Source organism: Falco naumanni, chromosome 4 (assembly GCF_017639655.2).
Source record: "Falco naumanni isolate bFalNau1 chromosome 4, bFalNau1.pat, whole genome shotgun sequence".
Lineage (NCBI taxonomy): Eukaryota > Metazoa > Chordata > Aves > Falconiformes > Falconidae > Falco > Falco naumanni.
In genome coordinates, this window is record NC_054057.1 from 2,983,375 (window position 1) to 3,010,993 (window position 27,619).

Here is a 27,619-nt window from a genome sequence, read left to right on the forward strand (position 1 = left end):
AAGGGGTGCTACTGACTTACAAACACCTACATCTCACTCCAAAGCAATTGAAGCAATTGTTTACGCATATTCAGACAATACCACTGCCACTAAACAATTGTATGTAGATGGTACAACCACCATGGGAGACACTGCATGAAAGAGCAAAAGGTCTTTCTCCACGTGACCCAGGCTGAATGACCACATTGCTTTATCTCACTCTGAAAAGAAATACAGCAGGGAGGATAAAGAAGGCACATTTTCACAGCTGGTGTTCAATAAGCTTGACCCTTTTCATTACTGGCAGTTGAGGAATAATGACAACTGTCAATCAGCTGACCAGGCCCTTTGGTAACAAGTATGTTATCTATCTGGAGTCTCCTAGTGGAACATTTTCAGATGGACATCAGATATCCAGCAGATGGACATGCTTCTTCAGAGGATGCATTTAAAGACTTCACTTATAGAAAGGAAAAGGCATTCCTATTAAAAGATACTGGACACCAATAGCTAGAACACTAAGAAAGGAAGCTAGAGCACAGGAATGATGTCATGTTTATAAATTAGGTCACCTTGGAAGTAAGGGCTGGGGACGGAACTGGGAAGGGATGCACTGACCAAAAAATCCTCCACACCTGCATTTCTGCTCCAGCTTAAGGATAGGTTTTTTCCCCTGTAGTTCCTCTGAAAAAGCAAACTCTGGGACTAAAATTTATTTCTCTTTTGTTGCTGTCAGGGCTATGTTTATTCTGCTGAGATAGTGAAGGAGATGCTATAAAGAAAAACATATTTAATTTATCTATTTCAGATTTTTAAATGCAAAGTACCATAAAAAAACACAAGCATTTTTACATTAATAAACTTTTGCTTTCAGAGCTACTACCAATGCTGTCTAGGTAGTTGCACTTCGTTAAAAGACACACCCATTCCCTACACCATTTAAAACTATTTTTCATTGAAAAATTACTCATAGCTATACGTCACCTTGGGAGTTGCTACAATCTGTATTCTATCCTCAGAAAACAATTTCATGAATAATTATTTTCCCCTACTTTGTCTCTCATTTCTTTTGCCTGGGTCTAGTTTCAGTGCAGAAAGAAGGTAGTAATTTGATATTTGCCTCAATAGGAAGAATAGTGGGAAAGTCTTGTAATACCTGAAAACATGACTGTAATCTAGTCCACAAAATGCTAGTTATGCTATTTAAGCTGCGGTTGTTTTGTGTTTCTGGAACTTAGACCTTTTATAAGGATAGACTGCTGACTCATCTCCAGCCATGAGGGCCTTTTGTCTATTCATTAAGCTTTGTTTTTCTAGAAGCTAAAACGCTTATCAGTGCAGCTTTCAGTGTCACTGCCCTGAAAATGCCAGGTAGTGCCTTCCCACTAGTTTTACAGGACTGGTCCTCACCTGTGCCTATGGTAATTCCTGAACCACTGAAGAATTATCTGACTGTTCCCTTCCTGCTCGCAGGCACACCTATACTTGGTCTCTCTTCCTTAAAATAGAAACTAGACCAAAGAGCGTGGCATGCTTCTGTGCTCGCAAGAAATAGATGCAACAGAGCAGAGTACTGCAAAGCAGCAAGGGGAGTCTCAGGCACCTCACCCCACTTTACTAGCTGGCTACTTCCCTAAGAAAGACTACGGTGTTCACCAGAAAAAGGTCCATCACCCTAGTAGCAGGCAGTACCCATATCTAGTCGCCCAGCATGCAGGCTTCCTTCCAGGTGACAACACTTCAGGGAGTGTGAATGGAATCAGTCTTGCTCCTCTGCAAATATCCAGATCCACATTCCCCCCCACAACAATAGAGTCTAACCAGCCTACCGTTCTTTACGCTGGAGGACATCAGGGCAATTTGAAGCAAAGTCTACAGATGTAGCGCATTAACCTTTCTGAAACCAAATTAAGGAAAGTATTTTGTCTTGAGTTATATCAACAAACTTTGTTATGATACTTTGAGTGTATTGTAACAAGTATTTTCCAAATAGATCAAATTATTACAACCCATTAAACAGTCCACTCCCTTTCAACAGTGTTAACACAAACTATGTAAAGAAATGTTTCAAAGAAACTTTTCCAAACTTCCTAACAACCTTGCTTAAAGTTTGAGAACTTCAAAACAAGACTTTCATTCCAATATACAATGATTTTTTTTTAATCGTGGCATTTTTCTCCGTATAGGAGGTTTTAACAAGCTCTAATGATGATCATTCATCTCTATTACTAAGCTGAGATTCCCTAAAATGCCTTTCAAACAGACACTAACTCAATCTTCAAATGGATTTGAACAGAATAGTTACAGTCCCACCGCACCAAGTTAAAAAGCAATTAGGTTAACATTAACGAAAATGTGAAAGTGTTCACACTGTCTAAAGTTAAGGATCCCAAGCATAATCAATAACAACTGTTCAGAGCAGCTGTATTAGGCCATTTTTCTTTCCACACACTATACACAGAGCCTAACAATCCATTTTGAAATCTTAGATGTTTACAGTCTGATGGTGTTAATACCCTTCTAATAGCTACATCTCAAGACCGTAGTACTCAAAAAGCTCATATGATAAAACACAATGGCATGCATGTCTGGATAGCATCAAGAGAGGAATGTGATGCATATTTGCACAAAAATATATTACCCAAGTTTCTCCTTAACATGTGATCCCACAACACATTTGTCCCAGACTTTTATGTCTGTTTTTCTAAAAAGTTGACTTGGGGGATTTTGTGGCTGTTTTTTGCTTGAAAGTAAGATATAAATCATACATTACCATGATGACTCTCAGTAACAAGAGGAAGAACTAGAAAATGTGCTTCTAAAATAAATGCTTTGGTAACTTTTTGTGCTGCCAATGTATTACTTTTGAATGCAGATATTTTTCACTCAAAAAATTAAGGGACCAGAGAAAAAGCCCAAATCTCTATGTGTCTATGGGATACATAACACAGTATCAATCACAGGAAATCTAAAAAGGTGATGGTAGACACTTGTTGTTAAAGTGGCACCTGAAAACTAGCCACCTTCCTGAATCCTGTAGGAAGCCTGGAAGTATTAGGCGAGAACTGCCAGGCTTCTGGTTCTTACTAAAATTCAGACTAACTTTTAACCACTGAATCAATGAAACAACCCTGCAGAACTGGGAATCACACATGTATTTTGTAGGGAACGCACAGATGCAAGTCCTGACTGACCAGGAGATGAAGTCCTGACTGCTGACATGCACACTCATATGGAAAGAGATTCTGTGTGTATTCCAGTTGGCATATTATAACCAAAAGGTGACTATATTTACTTGAGCTTAAGGTTCCAGTGGGTGACCTAGTTTTGCCTGTCTGCAAAATGAAAACAAAGAATGAACAACTAAAATAGAAATGTAGTCCTGTTCCTTTTAATATTATCTAAAAAGTACAGGAGATCCATGACAGGAGCTTCTGGCACCATCATATCAACATACTAGAAAAAGGCAAAACAAAACTACCAGGCATTAGATTCAATGGTAATTTCTATTTTGTTATGGCTGATTATGGAAGACAGTGCTGACCTCAACAGCAATATTCTAGTGTCAAACAAAACTGTGACTTTTTAACTAGAAAAGGCAGTGTGTTGTTTACAGGGTTGGTTTGTCCAGAATTAAGAGATTGTTTTGTCACATGCAGCTATGGTAAAGGTTTTAGAAAGTAACCTACCATTCTACACAAAAAACAGTATAGAGAAGGTTACACATTTGCATGTGGAGCACAAAACAATTATGCTTATGTAAAACCATGCACTGCAATGTAAAACTATGTGAGCTAACGATAAATAGGTGAACACGTCTCTGCAGCTCCATGCTGGTTTGTGGTTTTGTCTGTTTTTTCTGATACGGAAGCTAGCTTAGAAATCCTACCTAGCATGGTATGGTCAGAAACTCCTAAAGAATGTTGCCATTGCAAAACCAGGTCTGTAGAATCTCTGTATCCTACTGGAGCAAATCCCATATGATTCTTGATGTCTTGTGATTTCCACCACTCACTCTGTGGAATGTTTTGTTAAAACAGAAGTTTTCAGTAGAAATATCTAGCTCCTTATTTTCCTAAATTGCTTCAGAATGCCTGTTAATAAAAGGTATATTTTACGATATACTTATTTATGCAATGAGTATATTGTATAGACAGTAAAATAAGGCAACATTACCAATCCATCATACATACTTAGTTCTCAACACAGTTATTTTAAACATGTCCAGCCTGTTTACAATTTCTGCTTATATTCGAGCCAATTTAACTGTTTATTTGTGATTGTATTCTAGCAATGAAAGAAATCCTAATGCTGCAAAAACAAACACCTCCAGGGGACTAAAGGAAGTTTTATAGATCCCAATGTCCTTTACAAGTGACAATATAAACAAAACATGTTTGCACACATAAGGACAACAGACATTACAAGCTGCTATACTACTAACCATACCAGGAATTTCAAGCTGTCTGAAAAGGAAAACCATTTTTCTGCTGTTGACTGACACACATTGGTGGGTTGAAAGGACAGATGAATCTGTTACAACTTCCAGCTCTCTGCTCCACTTTTAAGCAGTGATGGTTTAACAGAAAATGAAGCATCATTTGAAACGCTATAGTTTACAATCCAATGTGTGGAGGTAAACCAGCACTGTTTTCTCTTCATTTAATAGTCTGTGCTGTACACTGTGAATAGTGACTGTTCCAAAACACACTCAGACACCCCAGCTCTGCCACCACAACCTGTGGGGTAGAGGTGGAACAGTTTTGCTAGCTAATCTTAATACAGTGTAAACAGGAATTTGAAAACCCCACGATATACACATTTATCCATGTAAAACAAAAGCAGAATCTCCCTGGTTTATCTTTCCTTCAGGCCACCAACACTTCAGTTGCTCTTACCTGTTGTTTGAGAGCCTCTAGAGATTCAAATTCCAATTTGGCTAGTTTTATCTGGATATGTTTTGGTTTATCCGGAATTACAAATGCCATGATAAACTTTATTGCTAGTAGCAAGTGCTGAAAAACAAGTAAAAAGAAAAATATTGCTCTGTAGAGTTCGAAGCACGGCGAGAACAGCATAAGACTATTTCCAAATTTTAGTAACAGAGGTATAAACAATTCTTTCTTGTGACATGTACAACACTGATAGCATACTCTAACCATATTAAGCCTCAGCTACTCCATATTTTTTCTATTTACAGACATTCATAATTTGAATATAAACGTATATAGTTTGGCTTATTTTCATAATAATCCTATTTTCACTATGTACTATAAATTTCTAACTTGATTTTGCATTTTTGATTCCAGATAAGATAATAGCGTTTAAAACATATTATTGCTATAAAGAAATTGAATTATCGCACTCAGCACATGTTGTTTCATAGTGAAATTTTTACATATATACATGCACCTATAACTATTATTACATATAATTAGATGTAATTATAACAACATACATATGTGCACACATATACGTTTGTCATGATACAAATGAAGCAAGCACATTGTAAAAAGACATGAACACAGAATTCCTGCATTACACAAGTTACTGAAATCTAAAATCACTCCTGAAAAAGCATCAGAGAACAAAACAAAATAAAATATCATTTTTAAAGTAGCAGCACACTCATGAACAGAAACTGTCCAGGAAATGAAGAAACATTCCACATATAAGATGCCAAATTAGTCATAATTTATCACAAAAAATTATAAGCTTATTTAAGAGAAACCAAGTGTGAAGTTCTGTTTAGTAATTGAGCAATCTTTAAATTTCATTTAAACATGCACCATTCCCCCCATCTCACCAAAATCAAGTGCCAAACTGACAAGTCAGTGGTTTTGTTTCTTCGTTTATGTCACCTATAAATACTATCTAAACAAGAATAATTAAATCTTACTTTATCAAGGGCTGAGCTAACAGTACGCTACGTGTTTGCAAGCATGAACTTGCTCCTAGCTGAGAAGACAGTGACCAATACAAGGCAACACTTAAATATATGTGCTTAACTTTAAGTATATGCTTAAGCTCCAACTGACATGATGATACTCATAGACATGCTTACATTTAGATTGTATGTCCAAGTTACTTATCCAATTTCCCTGTTTTGTTTTTTTTTTTTTCTAAAATGGAACAGATCAGTGCTCCTTTCTGAAATAGTTTGTTGAACTATATGATCTTGATGCACTTGGGCACATGAGTAACAACATAACAGACCAAAGACCCCTGAGATTCTGGAATTACACGAGCAAGAAGCTAGCAAAAACACCAAACTTCACAGAAGTTGTAGTGAAAATAAATAAGCCAATTCCAGTAAATAAGAGTTAAAGTAAGAAATCAGATAGTAGTAACAAGTAACAGAACATGAAATTATTTTTAAAAACTTATTACAGAAAAATAGTTAGTAGGTCTAGGAAACAAACTGTTAGTGCAAGGATTAATGCTTTATATAAAGAGGAGAAAGGAAGGCTGAATATTAATGCAACACTAATACATCATCAGTGAAAACCCGAACATAGATTAAGAGGTTAATGAAGCAATTAGCATGTCTGGTTTGTAATGCAATAGGTAATACCACATTATTAGCAAAAAAAAAAAAAAAAAAAAAAAAGAATTACATCAACAGTAAAACATTCTCCCACTCATACAAATATTCTTTTACCACCCAATTTAATAGCATCTGCTACTAAGGAACTTTTCTTGAAAAAAAAAAAAAAAAAAAAAAAAAAGACCGCAAACAATGTTGGTTTATGCTAGAAACACGTAACATTAAAACATGTCTCAGAGCTAGTGCTGGAGGAATCTCAAATGGAAAAAGGTAACATGTTGAAGACAATAATAAAAATGAATACAAACAACACTCCTGTGCAGAATAGAGTCATAATGAATCACAGGTTGAAGTGGAATAACTAATCTATGGATAAAAATTTGGTTTAGAAACAGCAAAATAAGGAGATAAAATTTGGAGTAACTCAAAAGTAGGTAACAGGATTAGGGTAAAATCTTACACTTAAGACAAATGACTGAAAGAACTAGAGGAAACTGAGGGATTTGAATGAGGACATTTATTTGAAAAGTTAAAGTGGACATTTCAGCTGAAAAAAAAAGACTCAGTATCACAAAACATAGCTTCTAGCTGCCCCAGATCCCTTGGACTGGGGTTCATCTCAGTTTGCTAAGCAAAAGAAAAAAGAATCATATTTTTTTAATCCTATTAAAAAGCAAAAATCAAATTTTAGAAGTGTAACTGTTCAGACACTGCCTCTTTAAAAGCCTTGAAAACATAAGCCAAGCTTGTAACTTTAGACAGAGACCTCAAAGTAGCTCCAAATCCAAACAATTTTTAAGGAAATAAATCAGAATAATTTGAAGGAAATGTAAATAATATTATGGAGAACAGAGACAGGCTAAAGTTTTCCCCATTTTTGATAGAGGCAAGGAAGGAATAGAAGAGACATCTAGGCAAACCAGAAATAAAACCAACAAAAGCACTGCTATTAAACCTTGAAAACACTGTATTTTTAAAAATATATTTAGAAGGGCAATGTTTTTTAACTACCTCACCATGTGAAGGATTTTATTGTTGTATCAGCTAACCAGAGCCCAACAGTTCAACAGCATTCCAGAGGCGGGGTTTTTGGCAAGAGGCTACCTATTACCCACACGTATTAAAAAATGCCTTTCATGCAAACTAGCTGTTTGTCAGAAAAGAAGTCAGTTTTCACGCTAGCACAACTCATAGCCTTTAAACACAAACATACAGCCTTAAACACAAAGGCAGAACCTCTGATTCAGAAAGCCTTCAAAGCCAGAGAGGGCTCAAAAGCTCAAGTACAGATGGGGGAAGTCACTGCTTTTGCTTGCTTACTATCATCCTCTTTACATTGGCCCATAGTGGATGCTTAGGAAAGAGATGACTAAGATAAGTAGACCTTTGGTTTACTCCTCAGAATGGCTTATGTTCTTTTCCCTCCCACCAAAACAAAGCTTTATCAGTCATAAAATGCTCAGAATTGCATGGGACATCCCTGTGTGCGAGACCGTGACCTCAGAAAAGACACTGGACTTAACAGACTGCAAATTCAGTTCAATTCTACCTCATAATTCCCAGTGAACTTGAAAAAAATACAGCAGAGCAACAACCTCCCTTGGATAACTTCTCCAGCTGTTCCTGTTTGCAGATTAGGAGTAATATGAACAAAATTGAGAAGGTAAGTGGCAGAAATTATGAATGTGGATCATATGATTAATGAAATTTCTTTAAAAGAAAATATCTAATTTTATTAACAGTTCATACTGCATTTTGGAATTGCCAGTTGACTAAAGAAATTTAAGTAGTTATTCAAGAGGAACTGAAGGAAAAAGAGAGATGGGTAGTTGTGTTCATTTTGTCATTCATATTCTGTACCAATTGCTTAATCTTGTTTTAGTATAATTCCTGCCAGTCAGATTCACAAAAAAAAAAAAAAAAAAAAAAAGGAGAGACATCTGTTTTCAAAAAAGAAATGTCTTGAGTACAGTATAAGTCACCAGAATACACAGCAAAATTCTCTTTCATGGTATAAAGTTACATTAACAGTAGTATGAATTATTATAAAATGAAAATATGAAAGCTTACCAAAATTTGCTATACAACCAGCACAAATGTATTTGCCCAGTACTAAAATTTCTTCATAGAGTTGGTTTTGTGTTTAGGGTGGGATTTTTTGGTGGGGTTTTTGTGTTTTGTTTGTTTTTTTTTTTTTTTTTTTTTTTTTTTTTTTTTTTTTTTTTTTTTTTTAAAATCAGGTTACAAACCCAACCATTATTTATAACTGCAACCATTGAAAGCAGTATTGTTTCCAGGAACATGCCCTCCATGATTACAAGAGGACTATTTCACTGTGAGCAAAACCCAGGATAGCATTCACAGCTCTTCAATGCCAACAGCAAAGTCCCCTCCTATTTTGCAATTTACCAAGAGGGCACAGAGAGCAACAGCAATGAGTCTCTCCCCCTTGATAAATGCAGTGCCATCAAACTCTTTGTGATCTTGTGCCAGGTGCTTAAGAGACCCAGAAGAACTACTCTGTTCTGCAAAGCCACCGACAAGAGTAGAAGCAGCAGCTGTGTTTTGCAGCAGTGGGTCCCAACCTCATCTTTTCTAAAACAGCAAATGCAAATTAGGGTTAAATTCCTGGAATTCTGAACAGCTAATTTGATTTCTATAGTGGTCTTACTGCAGCAATTCCTGTCAATCTACTAAACTAAAAAAAAAAAAACCAAAAAACCAAAACCAAACAAACAAAACCAAAACAAGAAGAAAAAAGAACATAAGCAGTAGCTGTGAAAGCCTATCTTAGAATCTAATATTTATAAAGACTTTCAATTAAAATCAGAAATCTGGACCTAGTCCGGCCTAGAACCAGCACATACTATGAAACAAGATGGTCACTGGTTACTAACTCTGTGTAGGTAAGGAACCCTTCACAAAAGGCAACACCTGAGAATGGCACATCACTTTGAACCTCTATTCTCTACTGGTACATGCAAAATGCTTTTGCCAAATGTAAAGGAAACTATCACTGCAAAATCATGTTGCTGTCGGAGCAGAAGGCAGGGAGATCATTAGATTCTTTGCTAGAACTCCAGATCACAGTACTCTGACATTAAACTAAAGCTAAGATCAAACACTAAAAAAAAAAATATAAAAATTATTCTTTCTGTAGCAACTGTTCTTAGCTTTGAGGGTCTTGCATCTTTCTGAGTAGAAAAAAGGCAGGATGAAAGTGAAAAATAGTTCTGTCAAGGGAGCAATACAGGCAAAGAAAGATTTCCATAAAGTTCAGGAAGTCCAATTAAATTGTCTTTAATAGACAGCAATAAGATAAATTTATGAGCAAATATTTCTGCAATATACATAAAAAGAAAGCATGACCAAACTTTGTTTCCCACTTTTAGACTGAACTGGCTTCGTTACAGAGTTTTGCTAATGGAGCAGAATCATCACAGCTGAGGGACTTTAAAAAGGGCCTTTCTTCTGGTACTCTGATAAATGTTGCTTTTAAAACCTCGTATCCCACATATTACTATGGAATATTTGCAAATGAGAATGGAATCTCCCTTAGTAAAAACCTCAGATATTCCTTTCAAAATTTCATTTTATCCACAGACATGTCCAAAATCTTGGGAAGGGGGAATGATAAAAAAAGTTGTTATTTCATGTTGGTCCTATTTTCAAGGCTTCTTCACATCTCCTGTTGAACTTGAGACTTTGTCATCTCTTACAGACATACACATGCACACGCAGTGCAGATGCCTGCTACAATCTGCATCCTCCATCTACCTCATTTATCCCAAACCAGCATAATGCATCTCTCCCTCATTTCAGCCAGAATAAGCTTTCTCCTCCTCCCTGCCAAAATTCCAGGGAAACGCGAGGACCGAAGTGCCGCCTTCCCGCCTCAGATTCAATGCCTCTTGCCACTCTGGCACAGTGAAGTCTGCCTCAGCTCTCAACTAGCATATGCTCAGCTCAGGTGAGACATTCATGCACTTTTACCCGCTGCACTCCTTTAAGTCTCTACAAAGCACATAAACCAAAGATGTTTCAGATACACCTGCCTTTGCCAAGTCTGGGCAGTTTTCTCACAGCAGCATCATAAAGCACATGCTTTAGATCAGAGTGAGCCTGCTGTCAGCCTTCCCATTGCTACTTCAGAGCACAGTGTCTTCTCAACATAACAGTAATCTTATTTTTATGTATTTATAAATATTCTACTTTGGTTTTGTATATTTTCTCCTTTCTTAAAAGCAAGAAGCCATTTATGTAAAAATGCAGAAACTTGAAACTCACAACTTAAAAAAACCCCATACAGCAGGGAGAGTTTCAGCCTGCCCCATTAAAACGTAGCTGAGATAGATGCAACTAAACAGAACCTTAATTATAAAATTGGTCAGAAAGTGTAAGCAGAGATAGCATTATCTGCTCCATTGGTAATTTGTAACAGAATATCTGTTTCATCCTCTTAGACGATGAACACACACCCACAAAGGCTGCCCAAGGAAAGCTGGTTGCTGCATTTCTGACAGCATCTCACAGACCACCAGAAGGGTAAGAGCAGATCACCAATCTCCTACTGCTCGCACCAGCACGTTTGTGAAATCCAGTCCTGCTCAACAGAGTAATTATCATTATGTTTAGTTTTAAGTATATCTCTAAATACATTTATGTTCAGAAAAACATTTAAGCCCAGGCTTAGAAGTAGATTAAAAAATGATGTCCAGATAATTTGCTGACTCACAAGCGCACAGGTGGGTCAAGGCTGGAAGGAACCTCTGCAGATCACCTAGTTCAACCCCCTGCCGAAGCAGGTTCACCTACAGGCAGAGTCATGTCCAGGCGGGTTCTGAATGTCTCCAGAGAAGGAGACTCCACAACCTCTCTGGGCAGCCTGTGCCAGGGCTCTGTCACCCTCAAGGTAAAGTTTTTCCTTATATTCAGAATGAACTTCCCATGTTGTGGTTTGTGCCAGTTGCCCCTTGTCCTGTCACTGGGCACCACTGGAAAGAACCCGGCCCCATCCTGACACTCACCCTCTTAAGATATTTACATGCATCGGTGAGACGCCCCCTCAGCCTTCTCCTCTCCAGCTCCACAGCCCCAGCTCTGCCAGCCTCTCCTCACCAGGGAGGTGCTCCAGGCCCCTCCCCAGCTCCGCAGCCCCCGCTGGGCCCTCCCCAGCAGCTCCCCGTCTCCCGTGACTGGGGAGCCCAGCGCTGGGCCCAGCACTCCCGATGGGCCTCACCAGCCCGAGCAGAGGGGCAGGATCAGCTCCCTGCACCCGCTGGCCACGCTGCCCCTAACGCGCCCCAGGGTCCCACCCGCCTTCTCGGCCACAGGGCCACCGCTGGCCCGCGGGCAACCGGCTGTCCAGATTTGGGTCTTAAAATTCTAAGACCTGAACCACAACGCATGTCTTCTTTTCCTGGGGGTGGTAGGATGTGACATCTAGTAAATTCACCTGCCTGAAGAGACGAATGCCAGCTTGCACAGTCTTCTTACATTTACGCTTCTGAAATGGTATTAATTAGCGCAGAAATCCTGGTCTGTATTTTTATTACCAATCCACTATAAAACCTCACAAGCAGAAATCTACACTGAGAAAGATACCAGGCTCTAATATGCAGTTTTGAGATACATTTCAATCATGAGAAGAAATATTAAGCTACAGCATAAGAATAGGGTTGCTGTTTTTTTTATTATTATCGTTACACACACATTAGCAGCACTACTCTCTAGTAGCACTGGTAAATCACCCTTTCCAGTTAAATCTTAGCCTATGCGCCAACACTATTGAATTGGTTTCTTTCAGAAGAAGTAAATATATTCTAAATACTACTTATTGCTTCATGTACTATCACTACTTTAAAAAAGCCAGTTCCAGACCAGCACTCCTGCACAAGAGACTAACATATAAGACAACAAGACAGTCTAAAAAAAAAAAAAAAAAAAAAAAGATAATCTCTACGGAAGCAGATTCTGTGCTTGTGTTTCCAGGAAGTAATTGCAAAAGCAATGGGTTAAACAAAGCAAAGAATAAAGTAAACACCATCTCCTAGTGAGGAAGCTGGTCTCTACGGCCCTCACATATTTTTATACTGTCCTTCTGTTTTCAAAAAAGCTCTACAAGACCAGCAAGAAAGCAAGCAAAGCAAGTCAGCTCTGCTTGTGAAACTTAGTCCTGCTCTTGGAAACCCTTAGGAAGTATTTAAACCAGACAGAACTTTAAATGTAAGTCATCTGGCATACTAATAAACTTGAAAGCACAAGTAATCTGATCAATTGCATAGTCATGACAACTTTTTAGGGGTTTTTTTAGTGAATAACTTTATTATTTATTTCTTAGTAATGCTTAAACCACTGCTGTTATGCATCGTATTCAGTCACTAATGAACTGAAGCATTTCTGGTTTTATTAGTTTTTTTAGAAAAGATTTAGATGTCCAATGTTCTCCATAATTTTCTCCAACAGTAAAAATTAAGATGTGAGGCAGCCTGGAAATGTACAGAAATTTTGTCACCAACTTATTTGATGGTGCAAAAAAGCCACTAGTTCTTTATTTCTCATAATTTATGTATCTGTTCAAGCCTTTTTATAAATCTTATACACTGGACTTTTTAAGCCTACTTTCAGACCACTTTTTCAAGACTGAAACATGAAAAAAGAAGGACAAGGGCTGGTAAGGTAGGGTGTTATATTTTACATACCCAAACAACACTTTCCCCTCTCTCCAGGCGAATTGCCCTTTCTGCATCTACCACTAGAAATTACACATTCAGCAGGTTCTAGAAACACTTGCTGAAAGAAAAAATACTAAAGAGAAGAACATTGATAAATTATATCAAACTTGTACACAGACTTCTAACTGACTGCAGTTTTGGAAAAAACAGTTACCCTAATAATCTTGTTTTTATAAACACGGTGTATTCTATGACCCAAAATATTTTTATGATACAGCACACTTGGAAAACTGTCTGTATAAAAGTCTCTATAAAACTACAACATACACAAGCGTTTCAGAAATGTTACATGGTTTTTCTCACATTTGTTTCATCCTGTAGTCAATTCAAAAAACATGAAAAAAAGCACTATAGGTATAAATCTGTTTTGGAGCTTGTAAGTATTTGCTAATGGTTAATTTTGCAGCAACCCAACAGTCTTGAAAGCATCGTGATAATGCACCCATCTCTATGTTACCATTTGATAATCCTGAAATGTTTTGGCACAACCTTTATCTCAATTTATGGCTAGCGTTTAATAGGAGCTGGGATAAGAGTTGCCAAAAGCCAAATTAGCTAATGCTGGATGTAATGAACAGCAGAACTTTGATCATGCTCTTGAAATAAATTCTAAAGTGAAAACTGGAAAGAAGGATGCCCATGGAATTAAAATTGGCAGTATGATTAATACCAAGCCATATGAAGTGCCTCTTAGCTGATTGCTAACATTACATATTGGCTCCCATTCTGACAGACATAGTTTATTGTCAAAATGCCCTGATGTCCCAAATCTTTCTACCTTTAAGCCATACATTTTTCTCTTATGAAAAAAATGCAAGTAAATTACAGCACATGTAATTGTAATTATGCATTGTAAGGAATTCTGTTTGTCAGGATTCAGAAATTCGTCCTTGGTCACACGACTGGATGACGTGGGATTAGTAAGGAGACATGAAGCGTTGTTTCTGCCAGGCGTTTGAAACTACTGTAAATCAGTTCAGTGATAAACAGAAATTGTCACCTACTATAGACATCACAGATTCTGAGAACTCTCTGCTCCTGCCTCAAGCAAACCTCATTTGTCCTAGTCCAAGCCAAAGTGGACAGGTATAAAACTCCCAACTGAGTTTTGGACAGACTCAGAAAAGATATCAAAATGTACACATACAAAAGTAAAATCACTGTAAGCCTTACAGATGGTATGTTGGTTCTGGAGATTGCAAGACAATTAGACTTGCCAATCTGATGTTTTTCTTCAGTTTGTGCTAGGAAAAGGTGATGCTGCATCCATATTAGAATTTAAACTATTTCAAACATTGAAATTGATGTTTCCGTCTGTCATCTTGACAACAAGTAACACAAAATTAACTGGGATTTCGTTTCAAGAGCAAAGTCTCAGCCAGTTATTCTCCAGAGATGATATACACCTAAGTATTTACCTTTAACTGTAAGACTTTCTCCGACTAGATGCATCACATTGTATTTACAGATATTTACTTATTTCTCTTGCAACTACCTAGTTTTACATACAACTGTCATATGATGCTTTCAAAGTTTATTCACAACATTATCCCTACTGAAAAAAAACTGTTCACAGCACTAAGGTAAGAACTCTATCTGAATAAACATACTTAAAGCAAAATATATTCCACCACACTGCAAATGCATTTTCATTGAATGATTCAAAATTTTTGTGTAATGCACAGCTTATGTGTATTCACCCTGTCACAAGTGGAATGCTTTACTTCTGTTTGAACCTGTAAATTCTGTAGGACATCGCATATTTTTTAATCTGGACCAAAAGGTGAATCATGCAATGTTAAATAATGAAGAAAATGTCACAGCCATGACTCAGAGAAAAGTAATTGTATTGCGATATATCACACCATAAGCTGCAAATTAATTGTTGTCTCTATTTCTGTGCAACTTTAATCCAAACAAATTAAAAACAAAAATGGGTACAATACAACTAGATAATCTCAAACAATTATGTAGGGAAAAATTAAATTAACAATTTTCATACTGGAAACTCATCACCTGTATTTTTCCTGTGAAAACTAGGGTGGGTTTTTTTGTCAGAACTAAGCAAAGTCAAATACTCCTTCGCTTTTCAATAAAGGTCAGAAGAAAAGCTTTCCATTCAGCTGGAGTATTTTAATTAAACATTGCAGCAGGTGTTTAGATATGCTGCCAACTCCTAAAAAGCTTGCATAAAACCCATATATTTAAAAAAAAATAAAGACCTGTACATCCTCAAGCCCTCTTTACCCGTCTTTTCTGTGAACGGGTATTCACAAAATTACATACAATTTTCTCTGTTTTGGAACACCAGTACCTGCCCTTGCTATAAAAGAGTTCATCATCAAAGCTGCTGGAAGCCAGCCATGCAGTTCTCACATCAACTTTTCTGGCCATGGCTCATGGCAGATCTCTGCAGCAGAGCACAGCCCAGAATTTAGCCTTAGCTGCTGACCTGCTTCAGTTTGTTGGGAACGCAACTGGTCTGTTCAAGCTGACAAAAGGAGCATCTTTCACTGTGAGCCAAATTCACTTTTGAGACAAAATACTGCAGTTAATGCAGAACCCTTTGAAGGTCACAGGCATGCAATTGAGTTTTTCAGCAATAACACACCTCCCAGCTTTAGCTCTCCATGCACTTACATAAAAGCAGCCTATGAAATGCTTCCAGAACTGCTTACATTCTTAAAGGAATGCAAAGCACGTCAAAAAGTGCAGACTCCAGAAGAGAGGTGGGAGGAAACAGGGAGTGTAAGAGAGGAAGTAGCTGTGTTCTCCACAGTGGCAGTAAGTGGTTCTGTCAGCTGAGAACGCAAGTCAGAATGTGAATCTCAACATAAAGACTAGAAAGTAGTAACTCTCCTACACATTGGGATACACACAGGTGCATCAGTGTAGTACTGTTCTTCAAAACCAGACTTCTATCAGTGTAATCCAGTGCTTACTGCTTGACAAATTCAGTGGGCATCTGGGACACCTCAGAAACCATCCTGTTTGAATCAGAAAGAGGTTCTCAATTGAATTCTGACATCTGAGGAGAAAAGAATACCAGCAAAAATGGTAATACAGCAACAAAGACTGTTACTCACTTATTCACTTCGAGTGTTTTCTGAAACTTAGTAGTTTGGCCTTTGGAACTACAGGCAGAACACTAAACCAATAGTTTAATGTCAGCGGTGTAACAGCTTTGGCAACATGCAGTGAGAACAACTTCTCATCTCCCTACAGATAACAATGCTGAAAGGGGAAAAAAAAGCACTACTTACGGATTCAATTAGAATTTGAAGACCATTTGGGAGTCAACTTGCAGCAAGGGCTCAGCATCACTTTGTTGCTATGAAACGTTATCACATAGGAATAATCAGCCATAAAAACCTGCAGCTGACTCATTCTCTGGCTGAAATGATCTCAGCTGAGAAGGCCACTTTCAATTTGAAATTAATTAAGTCCCAATTCTGAACATGGCTCTGAAACATGCCTCAAGCATATCAAATGGACAATGCTGAGATGTCAAACAAGATCTTGGACCAGTGACTAAATCTGAATGGGTCCTTGAGTAACTATAACATTCAAGCAGAGACAGGTGGGAAGCTGAGACTTTTCACACATGAATCTGAACAGAGATGACCAGTGCTATCATGGGAATCTGAAAATCTGAAATTGTCTGTACCTGTGACTAGTGTGCTACTCTTAATTAAAAGGGGTAACATGGTACCAAACCCAACTGTGTTTCAGCTTCAACACTCATCCTGGGAATGAAAGAAACCTGTGGAGAGGCATTACCTTACTACAGGAATAAATTCTAGCCGTAGTGATTTGGCCCCACTGTGAACCAGGAGGATGGTATTACAGAAGTATGTATCCTGGAGACCTTGAGTCTTGAACTAGTCCTGGGTCTGCACAGACAGACTAATGAAAAGCAGATATTTATTTCCTGAATCTGTGGACCATTTGTATTTATTCATTTTCCTTATGACTGAAAAGTGCTTCTCTTTCTTTGAGTAAAGAAAATACTGGAAATGAAAGTATTGTACATTGCCTTTCCATCAGCATCTAGATTAAGCAAATTGCCACTCCTTTTTGTGCTGAACACGGGTAGAGAGTTCCTCAGGAAAAATGAGAGAATCATACGGAGAAAGACAAAAGGATGCAAATGTACAGGACTGAGCCAGTCTGGCACACAAGAGCAAGGCTGTTGCTGCAGACAGAGCGTGCCTTGGAATCGGCAGCAATACACTGCCACTCTGTCCGCTTCACTGCCTCCCAACAGGAACACAAGCCAGCTTACCATCTCCAAGACCTGCCTTCTACAAAAGTGACAAGATGACTCCTGGGGTGTGGAGGCAGGTGATCACCTCTAAAAATAGGCAGTCCTGATAAATTAATGCAATTGCTGTCTTAAAAAGACACGTATTTATAAAAGTGAGATCACCGAAAACCACAGCACTTCAAATCTTTTTTCCAGACAGACTCCCTCAGTCACATGCATCTTAACTAGAAACAAACTAATAGCACAGTGAACAGGCGAAAACATGAACAAAACTTTCAGGGTTCAAAATGTTACTTTGCTGTGACTCTGCCTTCCCTTAGAAGTCTTTCAAGAGCTGTTACTTGAGAGAAAAAAAACCCCAAAAACTTCTTGGCCTAAACTTTATCTTTTTTCCTTTGTTATATCTGTGACCAAGTGTTCTTTGATAATGCAAACACAGACATCCTTATGTATAAAAGAAATATTCCCCATATATTCAAAAAGGTTTAAATCAAAAATAATAATACAACGGGACCACTTGTCCTGGAAAGTTTGAGAGATCTGGCAGTACTTGAAGTTGTGTGGGTTTCTGTGACATAATAATTAAAGAATTATCTTCTAACATAGTAAATTGTCACACAAAAATCCTAAAAGGTTAAAGTCATGTCAGATAACAGGCTCATAAATCAGTTTTGCTACTTCACATTCTTTCTAACATCTCATCTAGCACTTTTACTGGGAGAAGAAATATCAGTATGTCTCAAACACAGGAAAAAATTTTCTCAGCCAAACAGTATTCAAAAAGCAAGATCTTCCAGCATGACATAGAAGTATTACAAGAAAAAAATTGAGTATATTTTACTTTCAACCCAGAGGAACATTACCTTTCTTTGATAGTACTGAATGGTTCTGGGTTAGACAAGATGACTTTGCTGTATATAGCAATTTAAAATCCATTTCTATGATGAATCATTTTAGCATCACAGATACCTAGTGCTCTCAAGCCAGAAACAATGTCTTTACTATCAGCAGACATATATGATGAAATGATACTGTTTTGCTCAATTCCAATTGGAACAAGCATACCATCCTGTCACCTCAAACGTGAAAAGCAACTGGATTCTTTTCAGATTTTGCAGGGATGCCAAATGTCAACTAGAAGCACCAAACACACTACTGTTTCTGGTTTTGTTCACAAAAGCAATTGGTTGGTTGTTTTTTTTACTGCTTACCTGATCTTTTAAAATCAGTTACCTGTAAAAACACTGTATCATTAAACACATTACACATGTATATCACCGTATTTCACCCTGGCTCAAGTTTTTAGAAATGAGGGGTTTGCATTGTTGTTTTGCAGGGAAGGGGCTTCTTTAAGTAACTTTGCATCTTTCCATGTTATATTTACTTATTTTTGCCTAACTTCTGTCACACAGATAAAAAGGTAATTAAAAATTAGGTAACATCGTTCAAAACAAAAATACTTGGGGACCACTAACGCTCAAGATTCTTCTGATGTAAGCTCATCTTTAACACCATTACTCTTCCAAAAAGAACACTTAAGATTTTGAAATCAGATAAGTTGTGAGAGTTTCTTTGTCAACTTGGGTTGCCTGAAGCAAACAGAAAACACACTTTAGAATTCTAAAGTAAGATTTCTAAAGGAAAGAATGTAATTACAGAAGGGTTTACTTGATTTTATTGCTGTAACACCAAAGGAGATACAACAGAGGTTAGTGTTACAAAACAAACAAGATACAGTTGCATTGATCAGAGAGGTGGTTTTTCACCTGCTCTGTAAGAGATTTGATTCCTTGATCTCATTAAGGATATACTTGGTTTTTAGTAGGGGTAATCTTTCTGACAATGCTTTGCTTTTGAGGGACTAAAAATAAATAAATTTCACTTATTGTGGTTGGGCTAAAAGTTCACCTCTTTCTCCTCTTTTTATTCCCCACCATGCCACCAATCTTATCTTCACAGGGGCTATTCAATTATTTTGTCCTTTAATTATGTTTTTAAAGCTTAAATATATAAAGCTGACCTTTACTTTAAATTCTAAATTTAAACCTAAATTCTTTAATTTAAATTATTGTCAAACTTGTTATCTCCAAGTGAACTTGCTGCTGCACAGTAAAGCCAGTCTTTTGTGCACTGTCACCAGCAGGATATGTTTAACAGGATGAATTACTGCGCTTCTCTTAAGAATCTGTAATATGCACAGACAGTTCTCAACGCTGCCTTTAAAAATGCACTATAATGATTTCTTGTGGACCAAAGCTCCTAAGGTGCTATGCCTCTGGAGCCCTCAACTCTATTCTCTATACTTGATGTTACAGTGAGAATATAGTAATTCACACAATTAAAGTGCTACCCTGTGTAATCCAAAACACTGACGCACAAGACCACCCATCTGCACCAAACAAAACAATCATGGCCCATTGCAAACAGCAAATGACGACAGTTTAGCATCTAGGATTATTACAAGAATTATAAAGATTCAACCATTAAGGAATTTCTATAACTAGGAAACGTAGTGTGATGGCTCACATTTGGGTTTCAAGTGTTGTGTGTGTCTTCTCTTTCTGGATATTTGCACAGCAATAGCATTCTAAAAAAGCTTCATTTAAAATGATATAATTTTCTGAACCTATAATGCTGTTTGTAATGTTACACATGGATCTGTTTTTCAGAATGCATACTTGTCTCTCAAATGAAGACAAGGAACAAAGGGAAGACAAACATTATTTGCTTCAAATCTAATAGATATTTTCTTTACATACATTTATATACGCCTTCTGAAAGTAAGTCTGGTTAGACTGTCACTGGGAGAAAACCGATACTAAGATCAGGGATCACTTGCTTTTTTCCATAAGGCAATGAGGAGTTGCAAAATCTGATTTTGCCAATAAAAACTTCCAACTAAATATGAATCATTAAAAATCACAATTCTTACCAAAGCTTTGGGCTTGTTTTAATGTTCTTTCTTTCCCCATGCTACAAGACTATGTTCAATAGCTTCACAACAGGTTAGAAATGCCAGCCAGGTCTGCTATAGGAAATGCATGTGGTGTTACCCTCAGTCAATAACAGGGCTGGGAGAGATGACTGGACAAACTGCATTACCTCTGTAGCACACCGTATTTCTTCCTTACACGCAGTAAGATGCTTCCCAGTGGAAAATCTACTCTTTGATGACCTGTATTAACTTTTGTTAGAGTTTTCTAAATAAAAGACCTTTCCTACACAAAGTTACTTTATGAATTTTAAATATTCACCGGCAAACAAAAGTAACCCCTGTAACCCCTTGTATCTGAAAGTGCTTACAATTGAACAACACTCCATTATAAAAACAAGGTTTATAATAGTTTAAAAGCATTTTCAAGAACACTAGTTTTGTTTTTATCTTGAATCATTACCAACACAGTTTCCAACCACGAAGAGGTAGACTTGCATTCCCTTGATCACTAACTTTACTGAAGCTTAAGAATGCAAATAGCCTTTGCTGCTTACAGTCCATCAGCAGAGCACTCTGTGCAGAAGCCAGCCAGCTGAGAGCAGCAGCCTTCCCGCTAAGTATATGGATCTGTGCAGGGCTGGGTCATGTACTGCATGAAGATGGGTAGGAGCACAAGGCAACATGACTGACATAAAAATCCTAATCTGGTTCTGGGCAAGGTCATTTTAAATTAGTCCAGCTAGACACCTGCATGTTCCTCAGTCCCACACACTCCATGTCCAGTGATGACTCGGACCAATAACTTCCACTCCAAATACCACAGTTCGGATCAAGCATAAAGCCATTAACTGTCAACTCCAAGCAAGGTGGCATAGATTTACAATTAGAAATTAGAAATGAACGATGAAACACAAGTTCGTCTTGATGGCTCTTTTTTAAAACTCTAACACTAACCGCAGTCATCCTTTTTTTCATGCAAAACACATTTAACTATGAAGTTCACAAGACAAAAAAACATGTACACCACATAGCATAGAGGCATAAAGGCAGAGCAAGACTAAAAGAGAAATGTGTCTTCCTCCATATAATGGAATACCAAATACTTTCAGGTTGGGACAGTAACTTCAGAAATTAAAAATAAAAAGCAATCCCCTATAACCACATACCTCAGAGCATGAGTTCAGAGATCATATGCTGAAAAACAGTTTCTGAGAAAGTGTCAGCATGCTCTATTTTTGTTGGTACAACCAGCAGTGCTCTAGTTCTGAAAATCAGGTCAATGCTACTTCCATATCTACAGGCATATAGTTGAAATCAGGCACCTGTATTTTAAAAGTTCTGCCTTACTATACAATATTTACCATTTGTCCAAGTATTTGGGTCACTGAAACAGACAAGCACTCTTAATAATTATCCTGAAATTAAAAGCTAGGCATGCATAGTTGGGTCAAGTGTTGGTTTGGGTTTTGTTTTTTTTTTTGTAGAGGAAAAGTAAAAATCTCACATACGAGGTTTTATTTCATTTAAGTTTAATTATCTAATAAATCGAGCACAGCCAGATCTACCAGACTATACATCCCCAGATGGCAAATAGTTTCATTCCAAACAAAGGCAGGAATGACACACTGCAGGTGCCTATACATCCCCCTTGACCATGCAGTAGCCTAGGCAACTGGCTTCAGACAGGTATTAGCTTTCACATAGCTGAAGGTTAGGGGAGACTTATGTTTTCCAATTTATATAAATTTAAGAGTAAATGCCATAAAAATCTCACCAGTTGAACTCGGTGGGAGGTATGCACAACAGTGCTTGAGTAGAAGCCATACTCCAAAACTTTTTAATGATACTATGTTTCTGCAGAAAAGTCACTTTAAAACATTAAGAAATGTTTAAGTGAACTTAAGCAATATGAAATATGAGGTACAGTTTCTAGTTTGTTGTGATTATTGAAGCTAACTACTAGTTAGATTGTTTAGGCTCGAAAGTATTGTACTTAATAGATTTATTCATGTGAACAGATGCAGACAGAAGTCCCACTTTTTACAACAGATCTCTTTGGGACTTCTGTATAGCATTAATAACAACATGTTGAATATTTTAATAAGTAAGAATTCAGAAAACCTCTAACCTGTATATGAAATGAATATTGGAGAAAAATTCGTGAACTATTTTTGTGTAGATAAAGGATGTTGAGACTACAATATTGGAGAATATTTTAGGAAAGGTCCTCATACATGTTCTGATGTGTTCAGTCTCAATCCTTTTAAAATTACTGTATTTTCATTAAAAAAAAATAATCACTGGATTAACAAGAGGTAAACCTTTTTCTTAATTTCTGACTTCTGCTGGGGAACAAAAAAAAAGCGCCACACAAAGCTGTACCTTCACCGACGCAGCCACCATTCTCAATAATACTACACATGCAAAAAAAAAAAATTAAAGAAACAAACAGTGCTTTTTTTGATTGTTTTTGCAGAATGTGCTAATTCCAGCCTCTACAGCTGATGAAGTCTCCAGATGAGAAAGAAAAGGTGTCACATATCGGTCACTGAATGCAGGTAGTCCAACAGAATGTACTGCAAATTCCAGCAAAGAGTTACTTCAATCTGAATAAAGCACTAGGCCATAGGATATAGGATGCTTTTCCACCAGCAGGTAGCTGGTGAAGTCTGGTAAGCTACACTCTTAGGAATGACAGGATAGTTAACAGCAACAGAAGACCATATAGATTAATCAGAAGCACTGTAACCTCAGTAACCTCATGGCTCCATTTGGCTAAATGCAGTAAAATTCAGCCTTTCTGCTCCTGACACTAACATAGTGATCTTAACTGGATACCAGTGTTAACTGTGAAGTCTTGATATGAATTCATATGTTATTTTGACAATTTCAGTCATGGCTCTTAAGCCAAGATCCTAGCTCACCATCTGGTACATCCCAAACATTCGCACATGTGCCTCAAAATAAAACCAGGAAGGATGCATTGTTTTCAAGCTGCTGGGATGAAATTATGAAACACTACTTCTTCATGTACAATAAAATTACTGACTTCATGCACTTCCCCAAAATACAAAGATCACTTGGTTTGCTGGATCTCTCTCATCATCACCCAGCTATGCAGGCTACTATTGCTGAGGAAAGAATTATAGAATCATTTGGGTTGGAAAAGACCATTAAAATCGAGTCCAACTGCAAACCTAGCACTACCAAGTCCACCACTAAGCCATGTCCTTAAGTGTCACACCTGCACGCCTATTAAATACCTGCAGGGACAGCGACTCAACCATTCCCTCAGGTAGCCTGGTCCAGTGCTTGACCAACCCTTTCTGTGAAGAAAATTTCCCTAATATCCAATCTAAACCTCCCCTGGCACAACTTGAGGCTGTTTCCTCCTGTCCTGTTGCTTGTTACTTGGGAGAAGAGACTGACCCCCACCTCGCCAGAACCTCCTGTCAGGTAGTTGCAGAGAGCGATAAGGTCTCCCCTCAGCCTCCTTTCCTTCAGGCTAAGCAATCCCCTGCTCCTAATAAGATCTGTTCTCTAGACCCTTCACCAGCTCCGTTGCCCATCTCTGGACATGCTCCAGCACCTCAACGTCCCTCCTGCAGTGAGGGGCCCAAAACTGCACACAGGATTCGAGGTGCGGCCTCACCAGTGCCGAGTACAGGGAGACAGTCACTGCCCTTGCCCTGCTGGCCACACTGTTTCAGATACAAGCCAGGACACTGTTGGCCTTCTTGGCCACCTGGGCACACTGCTGGCTCATGTTCAGCTGGCTGTCAAGCAACACCCCCAACACTGTCTTTTCTTGCTGAAAAGTGAACTTTCATCACACTAGTGTGAGTCTCCCATCAGCAAACATTTGATCTTGGTTTTACCAGCTCAGCAGCCCCTCTGTTACATGGCTAAAGAAAACTCAAATCACAGAAAAGCAAACACACAAAAGTCCAGCCTTCAAAGGAACAAGGCCCAGATAACAAGAAATTAATTCTAATCAAAACCAATGTAGAGACAAAGGAATTTGGGGTAAAAGCAGTATTATGAAATTGCTGAGTAGGTGTTCAGAGATAAATTTCTGGTCAGTTGTGGTCTAGGAATTCCAGATCAAAAGAGGTAACTTGTAGTATCTCCACACGCTTCCACCTATCCTCCCTTTAGACTACGTACGCTGTGAACTCCCAGGGCAGACTAGTGCAGCCAAATGTGTTTTTTAAGTGACACATTAAATTAGGGGTCTCATACCTTTTCAGAAAATTTAGGTCAATTTACCAGTAAAGCCCCCTGGACATTAGTATTTGCATTTTAATATTTCCCATCAACCATCAAATGCGAATGTTTGAAGCTTCATTAACCTTCAGCAATCCCAAATGCCAGTTTCTTGATTACCTGCTAGGTCGTTGTTTGCTACTCCACCTCTTAAGCTGGAAGAGGGATTACAGTATTATAAAACCACTTAGAACTTGCATCATAAAATAAACTATTCATACCATCTGTTATAAAGGAGTGAAATTGTTCTCTCTGCTCTATTCCTGAAAAAAAGATTGAGGTTAATCCATTTCCCCAGTGCTGTGCAACAAATCAGAAGAGCGGGCTACATTAAAGTGCTGAAATCTGGGGTTCCCCATTTCATGACAACTCTATATTATCTTTTCAAGAACCTGGATGCCCAACTACCCCAGCATAGGTCTTGTGTCCTAAGAATTCTAGGACTACTCTACTTCTTGAGACTGCAAATGACCTTTTAAAAAACCCAAAGAAACCAACCACAAAAAAAAAAACCAAAAAACCAACAAACACCCCACCCCCCACTTGTATATTATTAGCTATAACATTATTACTTCAGTGCCCATATATATCAGCTGGAGAATCCAGTCTCTGCATGAGATGTTTAAGACAGTTATTTCAAGTGCTTCAGGTCAATAAGCCAATACTGCTGTAAACAAGGTCAGGATTTCTCGTGAGGTTTTACCAATAACTTCAGAAATATTAAATTATTCCTTTCATGGTCTTTGCCTTACCTAACACCATAGATCCCACTAAAAAATAAAATAAAATAGTGTTCTAGGAGACTTTATGCAAATAAAACTCCAAATATACATCCAGCTGGAAAAGGTAACTCCTCCTACATTGCCATCTTATTTATTGTTTTGTAGAATGCAAAAATTAGAATTCAGAAATAAATCAATTTTCATATCAAAGACAGAAATCTCACTACACGAATAGTAAAATAATTTTAAATGGATGTATTTTATTTTCTCATTTCATTTTTTTTCTTACACAAATATTTTGACAGTGTATTTAGGCCAAACTTCTCCTCTCTCCCATCACAGCTCAATTTCTGATAATGAGCACTGAGGTCATGAACACTGTATTAGAAAGCAACAGTAGGAGCTTCTTATGAAAGTGCGTTGTATTTGAGCTCAAAAAAATATACACAAATATGCAAAGAAATACAGAAGAACAAAATGAAGATAACAGGTACAAAAGTTGCCTACATTCAAGTTCAATACAGAGTGAAAATTTCTTTTTGAGTAGCTCATCAGGTGCAGATACTGTGATTAAGGAGGAAAAGAAGGATCTTACAGTGAAAGCAAAGACACTCCACTCTCTGGACTCAGGCCCACTCATCCATTTCCACAAAATGTGGAAATACTACACATTCCTTTGCCTCTGTAAATGGAACATTTAAGCTAGTTCACATGATATTGCAAAATTATTTATCATTCACAATGTAAGATTTATGGATGAAGAAAATTTGTAAATAATAGGAAAAACCTGAAAGATTTAACGGGCCAGAAAAGTTCAAAGGAAAAAAAAAATTAAATCTATAATTCTGCATTAAATTATCAGAGGGAAAAAAAAGCACTACAATGTTTCTTTTAACAAGCGATTGAAGAATTACATTCCAGTTAAGTTACTAGGGTTCAGTATGCATTTTTCTATATGATGAAAAATGGGTGAGAGCTAATAAAAATGTTCATGTATTTAATTATAGGCATAGGAAAAAAAAGCAAGATAAAGCTTAGAGATGTAAACATCTCATTTTCTCACCCACACACTGTCCCCCAACAGATACTGTTTTAAGATCTACCTACCCTACCATAAGAAAACCAAATGTAACCACAGCCTTACCATGTCACAGATAGATACAAGTGTCACAGGTACATAAACACAAGTCTACATGACTTCAGTGCAAGCTTCAAGGATATAATATCCTGAAGGTGTTTCCCCTTAAGAAGTACAAAGCCACTTCAAAATCTTGCTCTTTACTATGGCTGCATATTCAGTTTGTCTACACACAAGTAGCTCTCAGAGGAATATGAGCACATCTTGAGGTGATGATAAAATCCAGAGCTGTAATGCTGTTTATGGTGACTATACATGAATCAAACCACGGCTTTATCCAAGTGTGACAGAAATTCTATGAGACAGAAAGAAGTCAGTGAACCATCACACTCTTCTAATGAGTAAACACCTTTCTGTCTATTCTAATCTACAATAAATACTAATCAGTAATTCTAGGCTCTTGTCTTCAAACAATATGATACATAATTCCAAAAACATAACTCTGATTCCTTTGACAGAAAGATGATGCAAAGCAAATGGCTAATATCAGCCTTCCTGGAGGCTCAAGCCAGAATGCTCCCACATTGTAAATGAAACCTTTTTTTCCAGTCTGAACTCACACCTGACTACGCATACCAAGCACCTCTAACATACACACTCTGTCTTGAAAAGTATTTTTGTTTTTATCTACCACACTTGTCTAGTGTTGAACAAACACCACTCAAGGCTAAAAAGAATAAATAAATTATCCAGATATATACAAATACAGACCGAAACTAAGCAGATTTAACACATACAAACCTTCTGGTTTACCAGAACTATAGCAGTGTGCAGCATTTTGTCTTATTCACTGTGCTGCTTATGAAGTGTTTTAATAAGGGGGATTTATGAAGTTTAAAAAAAAAACAAAAAACAAAAAACACACCAACAAACCAGAACAGAATATTTTCCTTTAGAATTTAATGATGCTCCCAAGATCTCAGTACTGTACTGCTTGCTTTAACATCTTCAAAAGGTCCTTTACTTCTTCCATAACAATGCATGAAACCCATCATCACCATTAACAAGAAACCACCCTATGACAGTCAGTT

The 27,619-nt window shown here is 37.6% G+C and overlaps 1 protein-coding gene across 3 annotated transcripts in view; it reads right to left on the reverse strand.

Annotated features, from left to right (window-relative positions):
- ANO10 (anoctamin 10) overlaps positions 1 to 27,619 on the reverse strand; it is a 128,443-nt gene that overhangs the window by 38,378 nt on the left and 62,446 nt on the right. For all 3 annotated transcript variants that reach the window (XM_040589517.1, XM_040589518.1, XM_040589519.1), the window contains exon 12: positions 4,878 to 4,994. In XM_040589517.1, coding sequence (XP_040445451.1) covers positions 4,878 to 4,994 — 117 coding nt within the window. The remainder of the gene's footprint in view (positions 1 to 4,877; positions 4,995 to 27,619) is intronic.